At 34.2% G+C, this 24,104-nt stretch overlaps 1 protein-coding gene across 1 annotated transcript in view; it reads right to left on the reverse strand.

Moving 5' to 3' along the window:
* Window positions 1-24,104, reverse strand: part of AGTPBP1 (ATP/GTP binding carboxypeptidase 1) — a gene marked incomplete at its 5' end in the record, with an annotated part of 70,905 nt that overhangs the window by 23,328 nt on the left and 23,473 nt on the right. The window contains 17 exons of the mRNA XM_080638310.1: window positions 1,233-1,377; window positions 2,006-2,093; window positions 3,636-3,784; window positions 3,874-3,960; window positions 4,269-4,352; window positions 7,787-8,496; window positions 9,108-9,224; window positions 10,213-10,307; window positions 12,553-12,730; window positions 13,173-13,381; window positions 14,807-14,844; window positions 16,310-16,403; window positions 18,313-18,444; window positions 18,718-18,864; window positions 19,241-19,304; window positions 19,693-19,760; window positions 20,293-20,423. Coding sequence (XP_080494436.1) covers window positions 1,233-1,377; window positions 2,006-2,093; window positions 3,636-3,784; window positions 3,874-3,960; window positions 4,269-4,352; window positions 7,787-8,496; window positions 9,108-9,224; window positions 10,213-10,307; window positions 12,553-12,730; window positions 13,173-13,381; window positions 14,807-14,844; window positions 16,310-16,403; window positions 18,313-18,444; window positions 18,718-18,864; window positions 19,241-19,304; window positions 19,693-19,760; window positions 20,293-20,423 — 2,536 coding nt within the window. The remainder of the gene's footprint in view (window positions 1-1,232; window positions 1,378-2,005; window positions 2,094-3,635; window positions 3,785-3,873; window positions 3,961-4,268; window positions 4,353-7,786; window positions 8,497-9,107; window positions 9,225-10,212; window positions 10,308-12,552; window positions 12,731-13,172; window positions 13,382-14,806; window positions 14,845-16,309; window positions 16,404-18,312; window positions 18,445-18,717; window positions 18,865-19,240; window positions 19,305-19,692; window positions 19,761-20,292; window positions 20,424-24,104) is intronic.

Raw genomic sequence — 24,104 nt, forward strand, 5'->3', positions numbered from 1 at the left:
ATGGACTATGATTATGAGGCCACAGGTGGAGGCAGGGGTATCAAGTGGGCAGACAGTCCATGCTGGCATCTGAGGGGAACCACAAGCGTGGAGTCTGTATGAGATGAGTGTGCAAGTGCAGACATCTGTTTGCTACTGAGCATCAGGCTAGGCTAGCCTGCCAGTTGGAGGCCTGCATAGCAGGTTCAGAGAGACGGAATTCAGGCAGGGTTCTGGCATGGATGAGCCAAGCCAGTCATCCACAAATGTGCCTGTGCTTGTGATTCTAGAGAGGGGGTGGGTGTGTACTTTTAGTAGCAAACAGCAATCATTACCAGCTGAAGAAACGAAAGGGACTTGGGTGTCTGCAATTATCTTTTAAGCAAGCCCTGGTAGTGTTACACACAGGTGCAGTTGAAGGCAGCAACCTTGTCTGTGCCGGTTTGTGTAGCCAGCCGTGCTGGAGGCTGAGGGAAGTGCAAGTGTGTGTGTGTCTGTCTCTCGCAATCTGGGACACACAGACTCACTAGTGGTTGAACTTACAAGCAAACAGGAAAGCAGCAGCTGTGTCTACCAGCCTGGGACAGAGACCCCAGGTCCCTTGGCTGGGCTCCAGCAACAGGCAGAAGGAACTGCCAGGCCCCAGAGCTGCTGAAGGCAGCAGCCTTTTCTAACATCTTTTAACAGGCACCACTTCCAAGAGCAAGCAGGGTTTAGTAAAAACCTTCATTCAGTGCTCTTGCACACTGGCCTCTGAATTACCAAGTTCACTTTTACTGCTGCAACAGAAAGAACCAACAGACATTCAAGCCAAGAGTTCTGCTTAGTGCCAAAAGCATCAAAACTCTTCTTCACCAATTCATTATCCTAAAAACGTCTCTAATTGTCTTAAACATAGTAACTTGAATAGGTCAGTTATGAAGAGGTATGCGTAGAACAGCAGGATATGAGTCATTTGACCAAAACATAAATGCTTCATCCAATTAGCACTGATTCCAGTCAATTATGAATTACAATTCCCAGAAAGCCCATTTAGCCTGCAAGTATCAATTTTATTTTTCTGAGGACTGTTCTTTAAAATAACCTATACTCTTCACCAGTGTAAACACTCTTATTTTATGAAAATTCCCCATTTTAAAGAGCATTTTGACCTTTATAAAAATAAATAAGAATAATTCACTCATGAATGCTTACGTTTCACACTGCCCCAAAGTACAAATATTTTTCTATGTTACAGAACATAAACTTCTTACCTTTAAAGTTGAGTATGTATACGGATAATGGTAAGCAAAGTAGCAGACATCATCTTTATGTTGGAAAGTCACTGTGAATGTAATTGTGTAATAAGATTTTCCTTTCTGACCTCCAGCAGCAATTGAACTTCTTGAAAAGTGATTCCTAAGAGTAAAATGAAGGTAATAAACACATCAGAATATTATATTTTTTATTAGTGATTCTTCCTGAATACACATTTTAAGAGCCAGGAATATTTTTAGTGATTGTACTTTTCTTCTATGTGCATCTAGGTTAAAAACACTGGCTACCACTCTTTGTAAAGATACTTTATTATAGCAGTGACACACATTCATTGACACTGACCAAGAAGGGTAACGCATGGATATGCTATACTATCTCATCCTGTGTTCCAGGATTTGTGTACAATGATTGCACCACAGAACATAGAAGCCTAATCACAAGCATGTGATCCGTATTACTGGAAGTCACTATTAAGATTCCAAGTAAGCATGCACGTATACATTCTCTTAAAAGCTTCTCTAAACACTAAGCAGTTTCTAACAGAAGTATAAAAGATTATCAGCTTTAATATTAGCATTACGCTAATAAAATAAGACCCTATGCATTTTGATCACTTCTGTTGTTCTCAATAGTAATTCAGAAAGAAAACTCTGATCTCAACAGAACTACTAAAATAGAATTATCAAACTCAGAAGCAAACATTTCTCCTTAAACACTGTACCTCATATTAATCTTCAGTGTTTGCTGCATCTTTGATTGGTGTACTTACTTATAGTAACAAATATCTGTCCCAACACGAATCCAACATGGTCGAGAATTTAATGCTTCTTGAACAGAATACATGAGGGGCTGCATACCTTGAAGAAAAATTACATCTCACTTTAATACATAACATTAAACATCAAGATCTTGGCAGTAATAGACCACACCAACACTGTCAGTTTCCAAACTACCTATACTCATTTACTCACTATCATACAGTATATTTCATGAATGACTGGGTATTGTACACTCTTTCAACCAGCTGACAAAATATTCTTCCCCACTCTTCCCTCGTAACATCCTAATTTTCAGAAAATAAATTAAAGGAAGAAAAACAAATCAGACCCACAGCAGACAAAAATTAAATGTTTAAATGAAAGCTGTGGTTAGCATGAACAGTAATCTACAAGAAGCCTTGGGTCCCACTCCATCCACCTCACCATTGCCAAAGATTTCAAAGAGAATATAAAAAGTTGATACTATCCATTTACCTGGATAGCTGGAAAATAACTGATGTTACAGGACAATTATGTATTTTTTTAAAAATTAACTCTTTAAAGTTTGTATTTTTTTGAAAATATATTTGTAGTGAATTACTAATATGAAGTTAGAGTAGGAAATAATACATATTAATTGAACATTATTTACTAGTTACTGACTGTGTACTTAAACAAAACCAAAAGTATCAACTAAGTTTATGCAACATATGAATGAAGATCTAAGTGATGAAAATTAGTCAGTAATGTAAAAGCATCTTATTACTCGCCAAACTGCCTGGTATTCTTGGATTTTATCAATGTGAATTGCACAGTTGTGACAAAGAAGAATATGGTGTTACTCAGTTCCAATAGTTTGAGATTGGGGGTAGGGAGAGGGGAGCTTCTCCTCCTCCATCTTGAGAACAAATACCAGAAGAGCCAGGGAAAAAAAATTAAAAAAAAAACAAAAAAAAAAAAAACAAAAAACAAAAAACCAAACAAACCACGGACCAAATGGTTTTAAGCTGAATGACACACACACACAGCACCCAGACAAAGTGGCAGACAGGCATATTCACTAAGACAGTACTTTCGCATGAGTTACAAGCAGCAAGCACTACTCGCTGGAGACTGCAAGGGTCACATACGATGCCCAGCATTTCAAAGGAGACTTACTTTCCCTTCTCAAATAATGTGCCTCTCTTCCAATCAATGAGACAATACAGTTTGAGAATGTCTCCGCTTACTTTCACATCTGAAAATATACCTCTATTCAGAAAGGGATTAATGATGACAGCTGTCATTCTTCTTGTGCCTGTGTGGATCAACAGGCTTTGGTATCTATCCCCCTCTCCCCCACCACCCAATGAATGGTCTTAGGACAAATTTTAGCTGCAGCCACCAGTAATTTTCTTCTGCTTTTGCCTCCCTTACAAGAAAACTTCATTTTAAAAACAGACAGCCATTGTTTTAAGATACTTTTTTTTCTTTTCAACTGAAACTTGTTAAAACATTTTCTAGTAATGCTTTAAAAAAGAATCTGATCTGACAACATGAATATACGGCTGATCTCAGGGCAGAGGGAAGGAAACAGCTGAGCTGTCTAATACAGATATTTTTCTGCGTATTTCTTCACAAAGTATGGGAAATGTATCTTACCGTAGTTAAACTGACTGTTTGACTTTTCACAGTTGATGATGTTAAACCGGTAACCAAGGCCAGTTTTCATTCCACTGACTTCAAAGTAAAACCACTGATGATAATGATTGCTATTTATATCCGAGTTCAGAATTAGATCATATTCGTTTCTAAAGATTAACAAAACCAAATAAATGTTTTTTTAAGAAGCAGAAATAAAAGGCCTTCTGTGTGGAAAAAAAAAGTTGAAATATCTTACTTTCTGATCTGAATAACTTTGCGCAGGTTTCCAGATTCAAATTTGGAATTAAACTTCAAAACATCTGCTTCCTCTAGTACCAAACAACTGTAAGTAAAAAAAGGGACCAAAATGAACAAACTTAAATTAAAAAAAAAAAAAAATTAAAAAACTCCAAACTCATTAAGTTTATTTTAGCCCTCACTAGGTAATTCAGAAATTATTTTGAACCTTCCTCTAAATACAGCCTGGATAGCAGAAACGCTGTTACATTAGATTAAACATTCATTGAAGTCCGTCATAATAGTACTGCTTTAAATATTACAAATCATATCAGAGAGAAAGTAGAACAGGCTTAGTGTATTCACTGAATATAGTTTTTAGATAGTCTAAATTAGTAAGTTTAAAAAACTTACCTCACATTATCAAGGTCATAAACAACTCTGTCTATAATGTCATTTTGATGAATCAGTCTTTCAATATCTTGGGATATTTTTGTCCTACAATATCAAGCAGAGTGCTCATTTAAATTGTTTAATAGTGTTTCCAACTACAAAAGAGGAATTGCCGCATACGACGATGAAAACTACAAAGTTGATATGAAGACAGTGAGACAGATTTTCAGAGAGATCGCAGCATCACCCCCACTTATGTGCACAAACTGCAAGTGTTCTTAAGTTTAAACACCTGCATTCACAGCTGACTGAGTCCACTATTTGTACGTGAGGGAACTGAGTTTTCATGCACACAACGGGTTTTATCTTATGCAGAAAAATGCACCACTTCATACTTTATAGTAGAAGCACAAATTACTCAAACATTACTTATGTTAATGCTTTAATCAAGGACAGCACCTTATAACATTAGTAACTTAAATGAGTCCTACCATAACTAAAATTAAAGAGTTTTAGAGAGTAGGTTGTACAGTGAGTGTGTTAGTGCACTAGCTTTTCACCTCTGGAGATTTAGGTTCATTTATCGACTAGGTAACAAGTAAGAGTGAATTTGGTGATGTCAGCCAAATATCAGGTGTATGTTTATCCAGATCATAAAACCATTGCACAACTGGCAGTATCTAGGTCCTGGTTTGGAAAAGTAAGAATGTGTTGCAGTTCAAGAATGAAATATAGTGGCAGAGCTGTGTGGAAAAGCTTGCACAGCACCTGCAATAAGAAGAAAAGGAGGCAGATTAACAATGAATAATACAAGAACAGAGCAGTAAAGTACATTCAGGCTGAAAATTCTCTATTTAATTAAAATAAACATTGTTAACAAATGATAAAAAGAAGGTAAATGCATAACTCCAGTGCCTCTTATTAAATTAAAACTGGAAAACAAGCCACAAGTCTAATGTATTGACAAAATTGTAGAGGCTGACTCACCACAATCTATCTGATGAGGTTCCGCTCAGGGCAGAACTAAAGATTTTTGATCTTGCACTTGATCTTACAGAACTCCATAGATCACAGTGTGCCTCAGCTCTAAGGGGTCATAATACTTCGTATCATCCCAAGAGTTTTGCCAAGACAAAATCCATTAATATCAGGCATTCAAAACCCATAGTAATAATCAGTGTAGACAAAAGAAAAGAAATGGTATTCAAGATGCATATGAAAAGGAAAAGCAGTAGCTGACATTTTCAGGTTCCAAAAATCAAGATGAAAGAGAAGCTATTTAAGATAATTAAATGAAAAAAAAAAAAAAAAAAAAAACACCCACTGGTTTTGATGTGGAGCTCTCTGTTTATAGATTAGTCCTCTGTGGATCCTGATTTAACTGATAATCACTTCTAAGTGTGAGATGATTAGAAAAAATTAAAGTGTAGAGCAAAAAACAATCTAAAATTTCAGGAATAGAAAAAAGTAGGAATTTAAACCCAAACTTATAATTTTCTTCCCTAAAAGGCAGAATAATATAAAATACTTCAGTCACTCTCGATGACATTTTTCCAAACAATAATAACTGGGTGAAACATTTTGTGAAAATTACATGTTACTAAATGTAAATGAAAAAACAAAGGCACTCCAAGGCACAAATTCAAAAACATTGCAACTCCAAGCATATCAGAAGACTAAAAAAAAAACCAAAACATCCCACATCACATCTGTCTAATAAAAGTATAAAGAAAACCCACAAATGTCCCACCTCAGCCCTCCTGAACATTTTTTTAAATTACAAGGATGTATTAAGACAACCATTTGTTTTCTAAAGAAGACTTAGCTGAAAAACTAACTGCTTACATTAAGGAGAACACAAATCCCACTGAATGCCAAAAGTTCAGACACAGCTTTGTAGAAGACTGAAAAGCTTCTGCATGTCTCCTACCAAATTAATTTTCACCATCTTCCTATAAACTATAAATTCCTAAAAAGATTAAGCCCTTTATAAACAGGTTCCATTCTCAGAAATTTCTCACAGTGCAGTAATGAGACTGAGTCACTTGTAGAAAACTGAATTCTTGGAACAGCATACCTTAAAAAGGTGATGCAGGATTTTTTATTCAAGTTTAGCAATATTACCTGATATTTCATTCTTGTTTCACACAAGACCTAAAAAAGTTACTTTCAACACAGAAGATACAACAAAAATAAGAGATTTTCGAGTTAAAATAAAATATACTCCAGAATTAGAAATCAGCTTTATGTATAAACACTTGTGGGTTTCTGGTTAAAAGTGAGAATTAATACAGTGCTTTACATTTAAGAAGAATGAGCATCAGAATGCCAAATTCTATCTGGCTTCACTCTTTACTCTGGAAGATTCAGAATTACTAAGTACTACAAAACCGTCATGACAATTTGCAAGATTTTCTTCAAATGCAGTTCTTAGGTGATTTCTGATTCAAGGCTATCTCTTCGTCTTTATCAGAATCTTTCTAAAAAATAAGCTTATAGGGAGGATTCTTCTCTGACAACACTGAATGGTGCTTTCTAGTAACAGTATACTTATTGTATCACTAATGTTTCATCATTTGGCCATTTCTATAGAAAGATCACTTTTTTATGAGACATGTGAAACACCTGGAGGTTTTTAACTAGACAACCTAAAAACACTTCATTTCTTAATCACTTTAATGCTAAGCATAAATATGAAGAATCTCATAAAATTGGTTAAATTTATAAAGCTGAAGGCACTCAATCTAATAATTAAGCAAGTGGCAAGGTCTCATATCTACTCCTACATGTTCTGCTAACATGTTAATCTTTTTTTTTAGAACTTACTGTGCATATGAGCCAGCTCTTCATACTATCTCTGGAAATTATTCTTAAGAGTCACATCACCCTCCACCATCTTCTATTATCTCTTAGTGAAGAAAGAAGTGAGTGTGTTGCATTGCTTTTTGTGGTTTATTTTTCATTCTGTATTTATTGTGTGTCATTCTGCAGGATCTAACACAAACTGCATCCTCATCCTTTGTTACCTCTAAAATCTGTTATACTGCAATCACTAAAACCAAACATGTAAGTGTATTTATTTCTTAATTTTTCCCACTACATATTTTTGAAAGATAGCTTTGTTAGCAAAGAGAAGAGTTAAAATATCATTAAACTATTAACAGTCATATCTTTGTTAAGACCTGAAGAGAGCATTCAGGTAGGTTACTTGGTTTGTTTGCCTGGGCTTTTTGTGGGTTGTTTTGTTCTTTTACGTACTGCAAAACTTAAATGGGCATAATGAGAAGGCAGAAAGGGAGACTATAAATTAAACTTGGTATTGAAACTGAATTACAGAATTAACAATTACAGAATCAGACTGTGCTCTCGTTTATGGCTCTGCACTGACCAATGCCTACCCACCTACCTCCAAACCGCTTTTCACTGGAAGTAAATTTAGATGCCAAAGTAAACATTATATATGTGCCTGTTAATCTTACCGTAAAGGTTGTTTCTCAAAAGAATGAAAACAACAACAAAAAATGAGTGTGGTAACTCACCTTTGCACCCCATATAGCCTTTCCAGAATAGGCTCCTTAAATGGGGGTGGAATATGGCCAAAATAATCTGGATAGGCCACTTCTGAATATTCAGGAATAGACTTCGTGGTTTTTACCATTTCAATATAAAGATCACAGTCATGAACTGGTGATACATCAGAAACTTCAAGCATAACTTGTTCCCCTGGTGAACTAGATCTGGAATCCTCCTCCTCTGAATCCACTCCAGTGCAGCAGAGTTTTCCCAGGTGGACAGATGATCCTTCAAAGAGGCTACTTCCACAGGGTGAAACATGTTCACAAGGGTTACTACAAGCAAGTGTGGTAAGGCTAGTTTTGCTTTCTTTCCTTATTACACATGCTGTACTGTAATACTGATCATTTTTTGCACTGCTCTGCAAACTCATTCTGTCTAAGCCTTTCACAATTTCTTGGCTTAGACACTGGCAGGATGGAGATAGGTTTCTTTGATCATTTTGCTGATGTAAACTGCTGTCTTTGACACTGTCTTTCTTTGGTAGTTCCAGAAAGGCTGGCCTTCTATTGTATTCCTCTGTCAATGCAGGACTGCTCTCCTTCAAAGCATCTCCTTTTGTTGACTGTTTTGTTTCAGTAGAGTACTCCTCTCCCGCTGTAGGAACAACAATAGGTCCACTCAGATTTGCATCAGGTATAAAAGGCTTTGGTTCCTTGGAAACTAAATCACATTCCTTGAAAAATAAAAGAGAAAAAAAATAAAACTATTAAAAAAAATTAAAAAAAAAAAAAAGTAAACCATTCCTAAAGTTTCATTTGTATCAGAAACCTCTTTCATCATTTCTGAGATATGCTTTGCAATAGTCCAAATAAGTGTAATTTAAAAAATGACAGTTATTATATTTTAAACTTACAAAAACGTAGCAATGAAGTTTTAACTTTTACAAGAAGATAGTGTCAAAGTGACAAACAAGTAGTTCATCAATATCAAATTATTAACTCAATGTAATTCTACAGATATTTTAACCAACTACTTTAAAGAGGTGCACAGCATTTATGGAAATACCTAATACAATGAATCTTTGTCAAAATCCTATGTCCTTTGTTACTTTCTGCTGTATGCCATAATAAGACATCAGAAAAGTTTTCCTTTGTATCTGCCCACAGTCCCCTTCTCACACAGATTAAAGTAACCAGTAACATTTAACTAAATAATTTTTTAGCACTCTCATATGCACTCTTACTTTTTGGCTAGAGGAACTATCCACTCAAAAAAAGAATGTCGAAGTGTATTCCAGAGACAACCCATCATGATGAGGAATGTCCTGGGAATCATATACTTTACCTGAAAGTTTTCTAAAAGTTCTGGAAAGAATCGTTCATACATTTTCAGTTCTTCTAAGGGTCTTCCCAATTCCTGTCTAGGTTTCAGTTTATTAATATCAGTCTCAATATCGTCATTCTGAAAGAGCACCGGAACAAATTAATCTTGCATCCAGAATTAATAAACTTGTAAAATAATTATGTTTACCTTTTACTTCTGACATAGCCATGCTTTAAAAGTTGAGTATCACTCTTTTAAAACTAGCTGAACTGCACTTTTCACCATGAAGGTTTAAGCAACTCAGTTTTATTATCACGCCAAAGCTTCTATTTCAACAGAACTGCTACAAACATCTCCATTTTCTTGCTGTCATCCAAACGTATTATACACAGACATCAAACTACATGATAATCCAACTACTGCAGTCTCAAATGTGGAGATTTCATCTGACTGCAGTGTCAAAGGAGTAAGTGCTTCTGTAGAAGATACTCCCTTCCTAAGGGCTTATGACAGCCTTGAATATAATTTGCCATTTCAGTCCACGGACACACAATTCAATTAACTCCTGAGTGTGTGCAACATAAAAATACAGAATAAGGTAGTTGTGACCAAATGTCCTTTGATGTCCTGATCAGCAGCAAACACTTTCCAAAGTGATACAACAGTGCAAAGTCTGGTCTCTACCTCTACAGTTGGATGACTTCAATATTACCTTGCTAAAACACTTACCTAGTCAATCCCAGTACAGACTGATGGAAAAAGTTAGAGCAGCTACTGCATACTAAGCAGCTTAGGTGGGAAGAGCAGGCTGAGAGAAATACAAGTTGTAAAAAGAATACTGCTAAGAGTTTGCAGTTCTGCTCCACTGTACTCCTGTCATACCAAGTGTGAAGCAAATCGGTTTTGATAAAAATCTTGAAACAATCTGAACAATAAATGCTGATATTTTCAAGAAACATACACCTTTGGTTTCAGGAACTTTTTTAATTTTAGAAGCTGCCCTGAAAACTTCCTCAAAGTCATTTTAACGCTGAAAACATAGCTGTATGCATGATTCAAACAATTAAAAAAAAAAAAAAACACTGCTATGTCTGATTTTTGCCTGTTAATTTTTTCTCATACCAACCTTGAAATGTCGGTCCTTATCATCATTTTCAGTTTCCATTTCTGATTCTGTTTCTGCATCATCGTTATCATCACTTTCATCTACTACATCATCCACTGTGACAAAAAAAGTTTCAAGGCAGATTATATACTTAATCCTATACATATGTTAAAAAAAAAAATTCTATCTTCCAGGTTTTTCTTTTCTATTTACCACTTGAAAAAAAAACAATGTGAAAAACAATGAGTAAATAGTAAATATTAATCACTATTACCAGATTTACAAAAAAAAAACAACCAAAAACAACTTGCTTGTTTGACAATAGTGCAGACTCAATTTATTACATTTCCATACAGTTTTCAGTCAAAACAAAGATCTCTGGTTTAAACAAGCAAAACAAAAATCAAAAAACATCCAACACCCGAAAAAGCCCTACCTCAGCAAGTCAGGAGATAGCCATTAGTAATACTTTACAATGTGGATATGCCAAGAATATCTCAGCACCTCTTGAGGACAGCACAAAATGAGACAGCTCTCACATCTTTTCCCAAAGTTAGTAATAATGACCACATCCAAAAATAATTGATGTCTTCACAGCTTTTAATCATACTAGCTGGTATTGACCTAGTATCAGGGAACAGTGGGACAAAGCACCCTCTTCACACTTTTTGTTTTGCTTAAATGGTGCCTACTAAGCAAAACACTCAAGGAATCATCACTGCAGCTACTTAGTATGACATGTTGGGAACTAAATTTTACCCCCAAAACATACAGCAAGATGTTATTTTTTTTTTATACATGTGAAACTATTTGCACACTAATGACTAATTTCTACTTGAGTTAGAGACCAAGTACATTGAAGGACCTAGGATTTCCTCTTTCTTTAACAAAAAACAAGAAGCAAACTAACTGTTTACATGACTGATGAAAATTGAACTAACACCCTAATATGTGAAAGTGGGCATTAACTGCTTGTTTTGGCAGATATTCCTTACTAGTGGCAGATTTTATCTTTTTCTAGAAAATGCATGCAGTTTGAATGCTGGGGTTTGGTTTTTTTTTTTTGTTTTTTTGAGACTGTTTTTCATGCAGGAAATTTGCTGGTTGTCAGTAAAAGGCTCACTTGGATGTTTACAAACTATACTGATTTTCTAGTGTATTCACAATGATTACACATATTGCTTTTACAATGCTGATTATATAATATTATACTTTTAATAAACTCAGAGTAGTACCCATCCCAACATACTACATGTCTTTTGGTACACAAGTTTGCCATAAAACCAAAATCCTGTGTATCCTATTTCCTTAGGTTTTTCATTTCTTTTTTGATAGATAACAAACCTATCAAAAAAACCCAAACTATCAGTAGTCTACTTCAAAATAGATGCTACAGAATATAAAAATTACTGTACTAAGTAGAGGCTTCATTTCCATTGAATTTTGGAACACACTTCTAAATCCATTTTCTACTTTGAAGACAAAACAGAAACTCTAAATTCCTGCAGTTTGAGTCTGACCCACTTGAATTGAGCTAGACTCAGTCAGAAAGCTGTCTTCTTTCAGACCTACCACATCTGTTTCAGGAGATATTATGAACAAGAAAATATCAAAAAGTCTGACTTTGCCTCTTTATTTTAGAGTAAGTTTCTAACAGCAACTTCATCAGTTGCTTTCCTAGGTACAAAGCTGTTTCACCATATCTGAAAATGCATTAAACATTAATTATCCAAAAATATTGAAAGGTGCCAAAAAATGGATGAACCTATTTCATACAAAGCAGCATACAAATGTTTTGCAGACAAGTGTTGCCTAAGAGGCTGCAACCATCTGAGAAAGCAGTTCTACCTTTTTCATCATACAAATGAAGGAATAACCACAGTAAACAAAAAACAACAATGCTTCAAAACAGCACATTAATCAAAACTCACTACATCCAACTTATCAGACTAACAGAAAGAAATAAACGAATATACATGCCTAAAAATTGGAATGTACACTACATGACAGATCACATGGGAGAATGTATATGATAAGCAAGTTAAAAAGAGAGCCCATTTAAGTTTGTTGGCTAGTATTTACAACCTACACTTCAGAGTTTGACAAAAATCACATTTTTGCTCCTGTTTTATTTTTTGTCTCTCAGAAACACAACCACATATGTGCGGACAAAATTTTCATCTGTTAAAACTTAACATTATAAATTGGCACTCCACACGAAGAGCCACAGACCCCTTGCTATCTGAGAAGAGTCTCAGAGTCCAAGTTTTAGTGGAAAACACCAATAACTGAGATTGATTTTACCTTACATAAAGCAATGTTAGACATACTCAAAGACAAAACATTACAAAATTACCATACCATCAGGAGGCAAATTGTACAGTTGAGCCACAGGACCGCTGGCAGGAATAACTGGGAGTTGGAAATGGAAAGCACTTTTAATAGTTGGTAATGGAAGACGATTTTTAGGAAAACATTTTCTCATTATTAGGCTGGATGTGTTCACAAGGGGATCAAGAGTTCTTACTGCAAGGCACTCCTGTTAACAGGAAAATAATGAAGAAAAGAAAATAATCTCTCAAACTAATAGTGAAACTACATTTGTTTTACAGATTTCTAGAATTCACTTATAGTATTTTGTTTACAATAATTTTTACTAATGTCTTCTTTGAAGGCCAAAAGAATTTCAATCAGCTCAAATTCATATTTTTAAAATCTTAACTTCAAAATTAAGACATTTTTAAAAATTGAGATTGACAGCCCCTCCCAGAGACAGTCACAGCCAAATAATGGCAAATATTAATCTAATTCTCTACTCTTTCATTTCACTTTAGTCAAGTACAGAAAATAATCCTTAACCCCATAATCAGGTATGACCATAAACATAATAAAAGAACAATGACACATGTGAGGTAAGGATCTGTTTCTTAAGTCAAGGAGACAAAAACAACACCACAAAAATCCAACCGAGATGAACTTACTTGTGAGGTGTTATAAAGAATTTTCATCCCATTGGCATCAATGAACGCTTTTCTTCCCAATTTGATGTTTGTAACACTTTTAATGCACTGTAAAACACCTTTACGTATCAGCATATATCTGTGTCGACTATCATGACGGTGCCAATCAACATAAATCGTTAAAAGCACCTGCACGTATCCTCTGTCTACTGCTCTCCTGGCATTTGTTTCTTTATTAAAAAGAAAAAAAAGTTAGGAAAGAAAATTAAAAATTGCTTAATGACTTCAATATTACTTTCAAATAAAATCAAAATTCAAATCAAAATTATTTTTTTTACTCAAGTAACTGAATTGTTTCATTTAGTGTTTTAGTCATGCTTAGCAGTTTTACATCAATCTAAACAGAAATTACTGAATAAATGAGGTCAGTAGTCTACTCTACGAGTAGTCTACTCTACATTCTTCAGAATAACATATTTTCTTGGCATACCTGTCCACACAGATAGTGTAGATACAAGATTTGAAACAAATGTCTTAACACTTATAATTCATACAGTTTTACAGCAACTATCATTCATATTTGATAAAATCAAAATACCTCTACCCAAAATACTGCGTAACCAGTATGACAACTGGTTCTTTCACACCAGAGATTAGTGGTTTGATGAAAAGATTTACTTACATAAAGTGCAGGAAGTTGCAATGCCAGAATCCCTCAGGACTGAGTAAGACCTCAAAATAAATTTATTTTCTTTCCCTAACATTAAAATTTAACTGCCAATTCACAGAACAGAATACTGACAATAATTAGGAAGTATTTCTTTCTCTAAATTTCCCAAGAAGACAGTCCAAAATTAGTAGATACACAAATCTGTAAAACCAAGGCATCACACTGATCAAACATGAGAAAACTCAGCAGTCTGTAATAATCAGTACAGAATTTTACTGTCATTTGTCTGAAATGGCTTTCTGCAAATCTGATCACACATCAGCTCTTACCCACTAAAATTAGGAATGCTGTAGCTCTTATACAACTGTTTGGAGAGAAAGATATTTTAATCCCTGACAGTTACAATGCTGGTACAAAATCTGCCGAGATGACATTTGTCAGGATCCCTTGCTGCTAGCCGAGATAGGTAATGTCTGGGAAAAGACTGTTGTTCCGTTACCCCTAGTTCCAGTTCATGAGCATCACTGACAGATTTGTCATTAGGACCCAAGACCTAATTACTCAGAAAGGTACCTGAAGAAACTCTGTATTTTCCCCTGCTATCCAACAGGTATTTTCAGACATGTTATAAAGATGATGCACAGGAGTTAAGCTATAGATATCTGTTACTGAAGGGCACTGAAGAGGTCAGTGACTGCAACAGGCTATTTCTCCACCTCATATCCAGATCAGTTCTGCAGAATCAGCACTGGCTTTCTGCTGCATAACTGAAGAAACAGTAACTGATTTTTAAACATATGTGTATATAACACACAAATATTAGAGCATAGAGGGACTGCAGATAAAATTGTAGCCTTGTTTCTAAACTTCATAGCCTTGATTTTCTTTTGGCCACAGATTTAATATTAGTTTTGCTCTGCATATATATATATGAATACATACAAATATATATATCTCAACTTGACAGTTTCTTGTATTCACTTACTTGATTTTAGCAATGCAGCAAGTGTGTCTAAAGCAACCCTGTCAACATAACAAGAAAAGTCAAAACAGCAACCAACCAGTAAGCTTAATCTGCAACAGTGCAAAGCTATATAAAATATTTACTTCTAATATATTTATTTAGCACTTATCCTCATGTTTTCTGGGTTGCACTGTATCATAGACTTTGCTTTTAAAATTTGATTTCACTAAAATGTCATGCATTTCTGCTATTACTGAAATTCAATGGTGAAATTTAAAAATATCAATGCAATGGCTGTACAAGCTATGAGCCCTTGCAAAAAAAACCCATGACAATGTAATGTTTATGAACAATACTCAGTGGATGAGATACTTCTGAAAATCATGTCTTTATGCAGCAGCAGAACAAGTACTTCCACACAGCAAAGGACATTATTTTAGAAAACCGTAGGTGAAAACTGGCACTGTGTGAATATTGAAGAGTAATGCTCATCAGTCTGTACTACAATACAAGATTGTCAGTATAAGATTTTTCTTGTACGCAAAGATCTTGCCTCAATTAAATCAAGCTGTACAACTTGAAAACATATATACTTATTTTTACCCCCTTTGCACAGATAGTCTAAAATCAGATGTGCGAAGCCTGTTAACAAGGATATCATGATTACTCACATCATGGAATACTAAGTTCATATGCCTAATTTTAGCTGGAGCTTAAAGGCACAGGGCAGTTTTCTAAAAAGCCACTCCAGTGATCACAAATACCAGATTCAGATAACACAGCACTAATTTTTATTTGTACTGAAGTTAGAATATGAACCATGTGAGAGTATTATTTTGCTAACAAGATGAAAAATTCCAGTTACGTAATTCAAAAAGGTGGTAGTGTATAAAGAAAGGCTATCCACTTATCTATTTTTACCTTAAATTCTTAAAAAAAGAAAAAAAAAAAAAAACCAACCAAAACGGGGGAGGGGTCAGGGGAAATTAAAATCACCATGTTAAGATATACAATGATTTTTTAGGTTTTGTTTTTTTTTTTTTTTAACATAATAGCCAACTGACAGATATTGTAGATATTCCTATTCTGTTTTATGGGTTTGCTCTGAGAGTCTAGGAATTGCTTCGAAGTAAAACAAAAGGAAAATTCTATTGCAAAATAAAATAGTGTCATTTTAAAAACACAAAGGAGGTGTGGCAGCCAATTCAACAAATTGAAAAATGATGGGACTGTCTTGACCCGTTTGTCCTGATCCGGGGATTACTATTATACAGTTTCCATGCAGGAACATTATAGACAAAAAGTAACATTTATATTATTTTACCAGTACTGAACTAGAAATTCAAATATTTTGTGTTACTCTACTGGGTAAAGTCAAACTATTATCTTTGTGGTTCTCCCTCTAAACACCCTTTAACTTTCAAATACAAGTGAAATTTGATTTCTCTAATATTATTTTTCATTTACAAGTTTCGAAAAATATCTAATATTTTCTATATATTATATTAAAGAGACCTTACTTACTTCATAAGGCTAGTGTTCTTTTTACTAAAAGGGCCAATGATCTTAAACATCAGTTCTACAACTCCATTCTTTCCCAAGGACACTGCATTTACAGCTGGAAGAGTTAAAAACAATCCATTTTAAGACAATATAAGAAAGGCAAAAGTAAAAATCCATCTACTTAAACTAAATTACATGTGAGTTAATTCTGAGGTACAAAAATATTAGACATGTTTGTGCTTGAAGACATATCATGACAAGCAGACACTACTCTGAACGTAATTACTGTGACAATCCAATCCTGATAAAACCTGGAAAGGAAAAAAAAATTATTACTTTACACATAAAATTATGTACATATTCCAGCTCACACTTCTGCTTTCTTTGTTATTAAGGTACATCATAAAAAGAATTTTCTTCCAAAATATCTCACAGTTTATCAAGACAGCAGGGTTTCTTCAATTTCAAGTCTATTGAGTTTTATGACTTGCTATGATCCTTCTGTATAGTGATAGACAGGTATGTCCACCTGGATGTGAAAGCCAAGTGTTAGCTGTAAAATTTAGAAATGGTAATATATACAAGGCTTCCTGAGCTGCATGTTCTGCATATATGTTCTCAGGAAAAAAAAAAACAACAAACCAACCAACCAAAACCTATGTTCAAGAAATGGACACTGGATATACATATGACTGAAGCCAAATGCTCACTGAAAATACAAACTGCTGAAACAGGCACAGAAATTCAATTCCCAACTGAGATTAGGAATATGCACTCCTAACAAAATAGAGAGAGAGAGAGCAACTAAGAACTGACTTCAACATAACAAGAATGTTGTTATACTGTAGAATTTAGTACTTGAACCCAAGTAGCAATTTCATCATCATAAACAGCATCACACCACTGATACCTAAGAAAAGTTAGAACTCTATTTTGGTAGTAACTGTACACAAAATTTTAAACAAAATTTAAACGAAATATACATCAGAATGTAATAAATGCCTACTTTTTTCGGTTTAGAATGAGTGGGAAATACAGAAATACACCACTGATCTAAGCACAATCTAAATTAGAGACTCAGTACAATTCCCCATTTTCAGGATGAAGCAAGTTTTCAGCTAAGAACTATCAGTCTTAAACTCCTAAATTTTGTACCATATTAGCTCATTATCTGACAGCCCAACAGAATTAATTCTTTCACGTTTTGAAAGTAGTTGGACTTCATGAATTATAGGTGCTCATATGAAGGTCCTGAAAACATAACTTAGAGATCATCAAATCAAATCTCTTGGAGGAATGTGTTTATGTTTTCAATTTCTCACAATTTTTAAGAGGTTTAATGGCCATTTGGAACTCAAAAGAAAACTTATGAGAATCTGACAGTAAAGATACAGCAAGAATTACATTCTTTTCATCAGCTTCCTACTGCCTGCCCAAACAATGAATTAGGTTCTTGTGGAAGAACATTAGTCTACTAGTAGGGTACTTCAACACAAGGAATAAAGGAAACATTAAATAAAGAAGTAAAGTATTTCCTGTTTTAATTTAGCAGTAATTCCTATTTCAATTTAGCAATCAAGAATGAAATAATGAAAAGCAAAAGAACTATGAGCACGTATAATAAAGAGAATAATTATTTAATATGAAGTGCTTTTGCAAGCACAATGTTAGCTTTTCTAGTTTCGACCTTAAAGCATCACCATTGATGAAAATTAGATGACTCAAAATTCCACACATCCAATACCACTGTTAACCCTGCCAACTATATAAACCATATATACACACACACAGACTGAACAAAAAGATGTATAAACATGCTTCACAGCTTTTACTAGAATTTAAGCAATTTGATGATATAAAAAGCAAATTCTCAGATAAAAAAAATATTAAACCATCTAACATTAAACAACATTTAGATCCAATATTTTAACCATATCTAGATAAAAATATAAAAATATTTATATCTAGAAAAAAATATAAAAATATTTTATATCACATAGAAAATAATTGTCTGCAATACTTACAGCTGGTTGAGTAAACTCTTAATACTTGAAGACATGGCAATATTAGTCTGCGGTTCTGCAAATTCTGCTTCACTAAATTCAATGATATGTTTAGGGCACCATTAATTCTTGCTTTCATGCCAATCTTTTTGTCTGACATCAAAGAAACACAAGATCAATCACAATAATTTTGATTATTACAAAGAAACAAAAGCTAAATGAACTGTGAATTCCTTCTATTGATAATGCTAAGGCTTGGTGAAAAATAGATGCCCTTCTTTCCTTCCCTCTATTTTACTCCTATTGCTCTCCTCTACTAATTCTGCGTAGATGATGCTTATACCATAATAGAAAAAAAATTTTCAAAAGTGTCAATACTAAAATTGTAAAGTATTAAGACATATTATGTAAGTGTACTATTATCACCTTTCGGACCAATTTTCGCAAGAAGGGTATGAAGAAGCACCATTAATTCTTCATTTGGTGGGGAGTCTTTGCTGGCAGTCAAAAGCAGCTGTAATAAGATCTGCGTCCCTCCTTTACTGACCAAGATGTTTGCCCTCCGACCACCACCTAGGAATTAAACCTTAGTTGATATTTCTGAAGCCAAAGAACAATGAAGAATCTAAGTTAAAGTTATCATAAAAGAAGTCTTTAAAACAGCAATATTTTCTCCATATGTGACTACACTGTGTAAGAACATGCTGGACTTTGGCTTATAGCAACATAAATTATTTCTGTCTGATTGTCTGAAAGGTGACTTCAGGTTTTATGCGCTTTTTACTCTGTATACAAATCAGCTTTAGCAAAGATCAGGGGAAAAAAAAATAATCAAAAGACAACAAAACCAACCAAAAAACGAACACAAAAACAAACCTTCAAAAAACCACAAAAGTCTACAGAAGAATACAGGAATATAATCACAAATTGCTACTTAATGAAAACTTACCAACAGAAATTACCTCTATGAGAATATTCAATATATTTAGAATAGTTTGAGGATCTTTAGTATTCTGCAATAAAAACACAGAGATTTCTTTGCTTAATATAGAAGTGTAATACAGTGGTTTAGATACTTAAAGCTCAAAGAAATTGCCACCACTAAATCAAACAGAACTTATGATGTAACCACCCAGCTAACCATCCCACTACACAGCCTGAATTAATGACAAAAGCAATTAAAATCTGGTTTGTAGTGTGGAGTATTAATTAGAACTGATAGTTGACAAATAATTTCTTAGAATATTTATACACAAGAGAGAGTACTTAAAGACTGTATCTAATCATTACAGTCCCACTTTGAAGACTACCTAGGATAACAACATACTTAATAATATGAAGACCAGTGGTAAAATGAAAACTTCCTATGCACCCGTAACTACATAGATTAAAAGGATTTACCTCTAGAGTTGACAGGATAACTTCCATTCCAGTGGAGCCCTTAGAAGTCATCTCCTTCCTGGTTTTTTCTGCCAGCGAGAAAAAGACCATTTTTCTTTTAGTATACTAGCTTGCAGGGGGGAAAAAAAAAATATAAAAAAATCATATACAGATTGATCAGAAACCTGCACTGTGCAAATAACAAAGTCTACTGAAAACTGCATATATGTATATAAAACTGTAATAAATAAAAGACTTAAGTAATTTTAAAACTGATTTTTGCTTTCATTTATTCAATAATCTTGTCATGCCCTAAGGAAAAAAAAAAAAAATCAACTGTAAACAAAAGAAAATGTAAGAAATCTCTCTTCCAGACACTTCTACTTCTCATGCATATGAATTATTATTTAAATTATAGCTGTTTGAGAACAATTTGTAACCAATACTTTACCAGATGGCATTTAAACATGACCTTACATGGGCACTTTGAACAATCAGTGACAAAAATAGGATAATGAAGTTCACCAAACAGAAACAGAAATCAAAAGTCCCGCAACGAAGAAATACAAGAAGAAAGGCTCAAAAGGAAAAGTACTAAAACCACAAAACTTGGATACTTACCTTGACTCTGAACCAGATGAAGGATCTTTGAGGTAACATATCTGGCATTGTCTGCTCCTCCTAATACAGAGCCCAAATTGATCTTCTCTAGCTGTGACAGCAGAGACATAGTCCGAGAACTAGTAGAAACACTACAAGACAGATTTTTATGTTCATTTTTCCATTTAGATTACAGAAAAAGAACAATTAAAAACAGAAATCCATTGTCAGAGTAAGGGGAATGGCTAATGCACCTTCGTATTCTCTCTCTATTGGAAACCAGTCTTAATTCTCCTTAATTTTGGCAAATTTACAGATTTTGCAAAGCCTGCATTGCAGTTGAGTAAATTTATACAACAACATCTCCATAAGCAACTGCAAACAGGGAAATTGGTTGCAGCGTGTAACAAACAGATACAGGTAAAATGTTGATTACCTATGTCAATTAGAGTAACTTGTATTTTATAAAGTTTACCTTAAGTGCCAGGATACTGTATCAAATTTGCCATTCAAAGGAAAACTGAATACAAACAATGCCTAGGATTGTTTTTCTTCAGGCCAGTGTTTTAGAAGTGAAAGAAAAGATTATCACTCATGAAGTAAGCAAAATAACACCCACCAGTTGAAGATAAATAACACTATTTTGAAAAAAAAAAAACCTTTGGAACATGTCCAAAGCTATCATCAGAGTTTGGATTCACTTTGACCATAAGGGTATTTTGGCCTAATGTCGTAATATTCCCTTGAAAATGTATTTTAATAAAAGAAACACTTTCAAATCAGACATCCACATAGATAGGTAGATTACAAAGAATGAATGGTCTAGACACGTTTTATTTGTTCTTCAGTTTTAGATCATCACAATAATTATGAAGAATAGTTTTGAGATTCACATTTCTACGTGAAAGTAATTTTTAGACAAACATTTAACATGTCAATTACAGCCTTGTCACTAACTACAGGAAATCATGATTTCCAAGGATTAACTACCTTGACATTTCAGTTTTGTAACAGTAGTGTCCTGCAATAATCTACAATAATTCATTTTTACACATATACTGTTCTGACTATCTGCAATAAAACTAAAGTGTATAACATCAGCTTTATAAATACTGTCAGTTTTGTGTATAGCAATGAGGCATTATTTCTCCCTGATTTGTATTTCATATTTGTGAAAAGGTTTCACACTTAAGAGTTAACTCTACTAATAATTAGTTTAGATTTGGACAAAAATGTTAAAATAAAAAAAAAAAGGCAGGTGATGGCGAAGGTTGGACAGCTGTGAAAGTTAACTGATAAAACAGCTGTTGAGGAATCTGCTTCCACTGCTTTCATTTTTCCACACTGACATCTAAATGAGAAGCATAACCAAAAAACAATTACAGATTACAGATGATACTTACAAACTATTAACATCAGTAATAAGAAATGGTTACACTAATTATAGATCTTAAATAAAATTAAGGTTTATATTGTAAAATAAGTGTATTACCTTCTCAGTTTGACTTTGATTTAAAAGTTGGTTTTGATCTAAAATAAATCTGTTTTGGTTGCTGAAATATTATTTTCCATGTATATGTGCAGTATAATCCCTCCAATACTTTCTTATAATCCAAAATAATAAATAATAAAGCCATTATTATTTGAAGAAGCTTTGTTTTGTTTATTTCCACTTCTTTATTTATCCATTGAACTTGAAATTCTCCAAAATAAACCTAAGATTTTAATGAAATCTACAAGCTCTGTTGATCTGGTATACAAACTGACTAATTTCCAAAGGATACTATCTTCACCAGCTCCACAATCAAAACAAGTAAGAGTTCCGCCAACCCACGTATAATCCAATGTATAAGAGAACTGCTGCTTCAATTTGTGTGTGTGTGAATATATACATGTATACATATATATACATGTATATATATATTTTCATATATATATACAATATATACCACATCCACTGTGGTATATCATTGCTCTAGAAATAAATGTCATTTCAAAGCTGGAAGCAACTCAAGAAAGCAAAAATGATCCTTAAGAACAACTAAATTTTTGTAAAGACAGAATTTGTTTACAGGCATCAAAATTTCAGAGCTAACCTCAATTTTGACTGCCGCAGCCTGCAAAATTCAAGCTACACTGGCATATGGAAGTAATATACCATGTACAGAAAGTTAGCATCTGACATAATTTCTCCATGCTTACTAAAACCTCTAAAAGGTTTAGGAAGGGTAAGTTATTCTCTGCAATGGTGGATACAACAATTTAAACTCTAAGATTTAAAGGTACAATCTCCTCCTGGGGCCAGAGTTTCTATCAAGAGCAACAAGCACTCATTGCAGCATTTAAAGAGATATCTTTAGAATGGTTTTACGTTATTCATTTTGCATGAAGTCTTCCATCAGAAATACAGTAAATGAACTTCATGTCTTAGCATACCCAATAAAGTGTTCTTGAAAATAACACAAGCCCAGAGTCTCGCTGAAATGTGAATGAAATGTAAGTCCTTATTTCCTCTTAACTATAATGGAATTTTCTTCTTGAAACAAGAATTTTTTTCTTATTTATTAATATTCTACACTAATATACATAGTGGTTATAATATGACAGTTTTCCATGCATGCATGGTAAATCAAAAAAGCTGTAGGACAGGAATTACAGCAGCCAGCCTGACTGACTCTGATCCTGTGCATGATACTGCTGTGTGAGCCTATTTGACCTAAGAATAAAAGGGGAGCCCAAAGTGCAATGGGATTCTTTTTAATATTTGTAATATAAATACACACTTCAGACCAACAAACCATTCAGGATCCAAATCTAGAAAACAGCTCTCCAAAACAGAGAAGCACCATGGAATTCAGTATTTTTTTATCCAACAGCTAGGTGAACCAAGGAAAGAGTCAGAATGGCAGAATAAAAACTGTCCTGTCAGAGCTAAATCTGCTCCTACACTGCTGACACTGCAGAACCTCACATGAATACCCTGAACACTGTGTCCAGCCTTTCATACTGGATTTTTTTCCCACAATGTGAAGAACTTGTTACTAAAAGAGATATTTTTCACCTCACCCATTCTAAAGCATTCCCATAAAAACACCCTTTAGTCACCGAGGGTTACACTGAGTCTCTAAAATTTTTAGTTACAAAAATCATGACTAAGGAGAAAAAGAAGAACCTTCATAAGGCCATATAAACTATTCTCTTCAGAGTTGGATGAACATCACAGATGCTCTTCGTGACAGACCTATGACCAACCGGTCCTTAACTGCCTGCAAAAATGGTGATTAAATAACCAAAGGCAACTTGATTCTAACACTTTTATTCCCTTAATTTGAAAAATTAAATCTTACTATTTCTGGCTTTCATGACTACAAATGTCGTTTATCCATTCCAGTTGTATACCTCTCTAAGCACAGTACCATGTACATTTTTCCATCAGATACCAGTTTTTGCATTTCACAAGAGTATTTTGAAACCTCTTGGTCTTCCAATATTTTTGCAGATCTTTCCAGGTTCAAGTTTTCTGTAATTTAAATAGTAACTCTTTCTTCCCTTTCAGACCATTAGTCAAAGCTCAAAATATTTTCAGGCATTAACTAACCACAGAGTGAAAGAAAGAGCACACTCAGAAACAAATTGTGCACTATTTCCTTATAACAGCACAACTGTCTCTGGTATGCAGTCAGTGCGGCAGGGCACTTGGATGGAGCACTTTCCTTAAATTCCTGATGGCAGTCAGATGCAATGGTTATGTCAGTAAAGCTTTGTCCTGGGTTCAGCAGTAACAGTCAGTTTTTTTCCTTAGCAGCTGTTGCAGCACTGTGTTTCTGACTTTT

The sequence above is a fragment of the Psittacula echo genome, assembly GCF_963264785.1.
Source record: "Psittacula echo genome assembly, chromosome: Z".
In the NCBI taxonomy this organism is placed as follows: Eukaryota; Metazoa; Chordata; class Aves; order Psittaciformes; family Psittacidae; genus Psittacula; species Psittacula echo.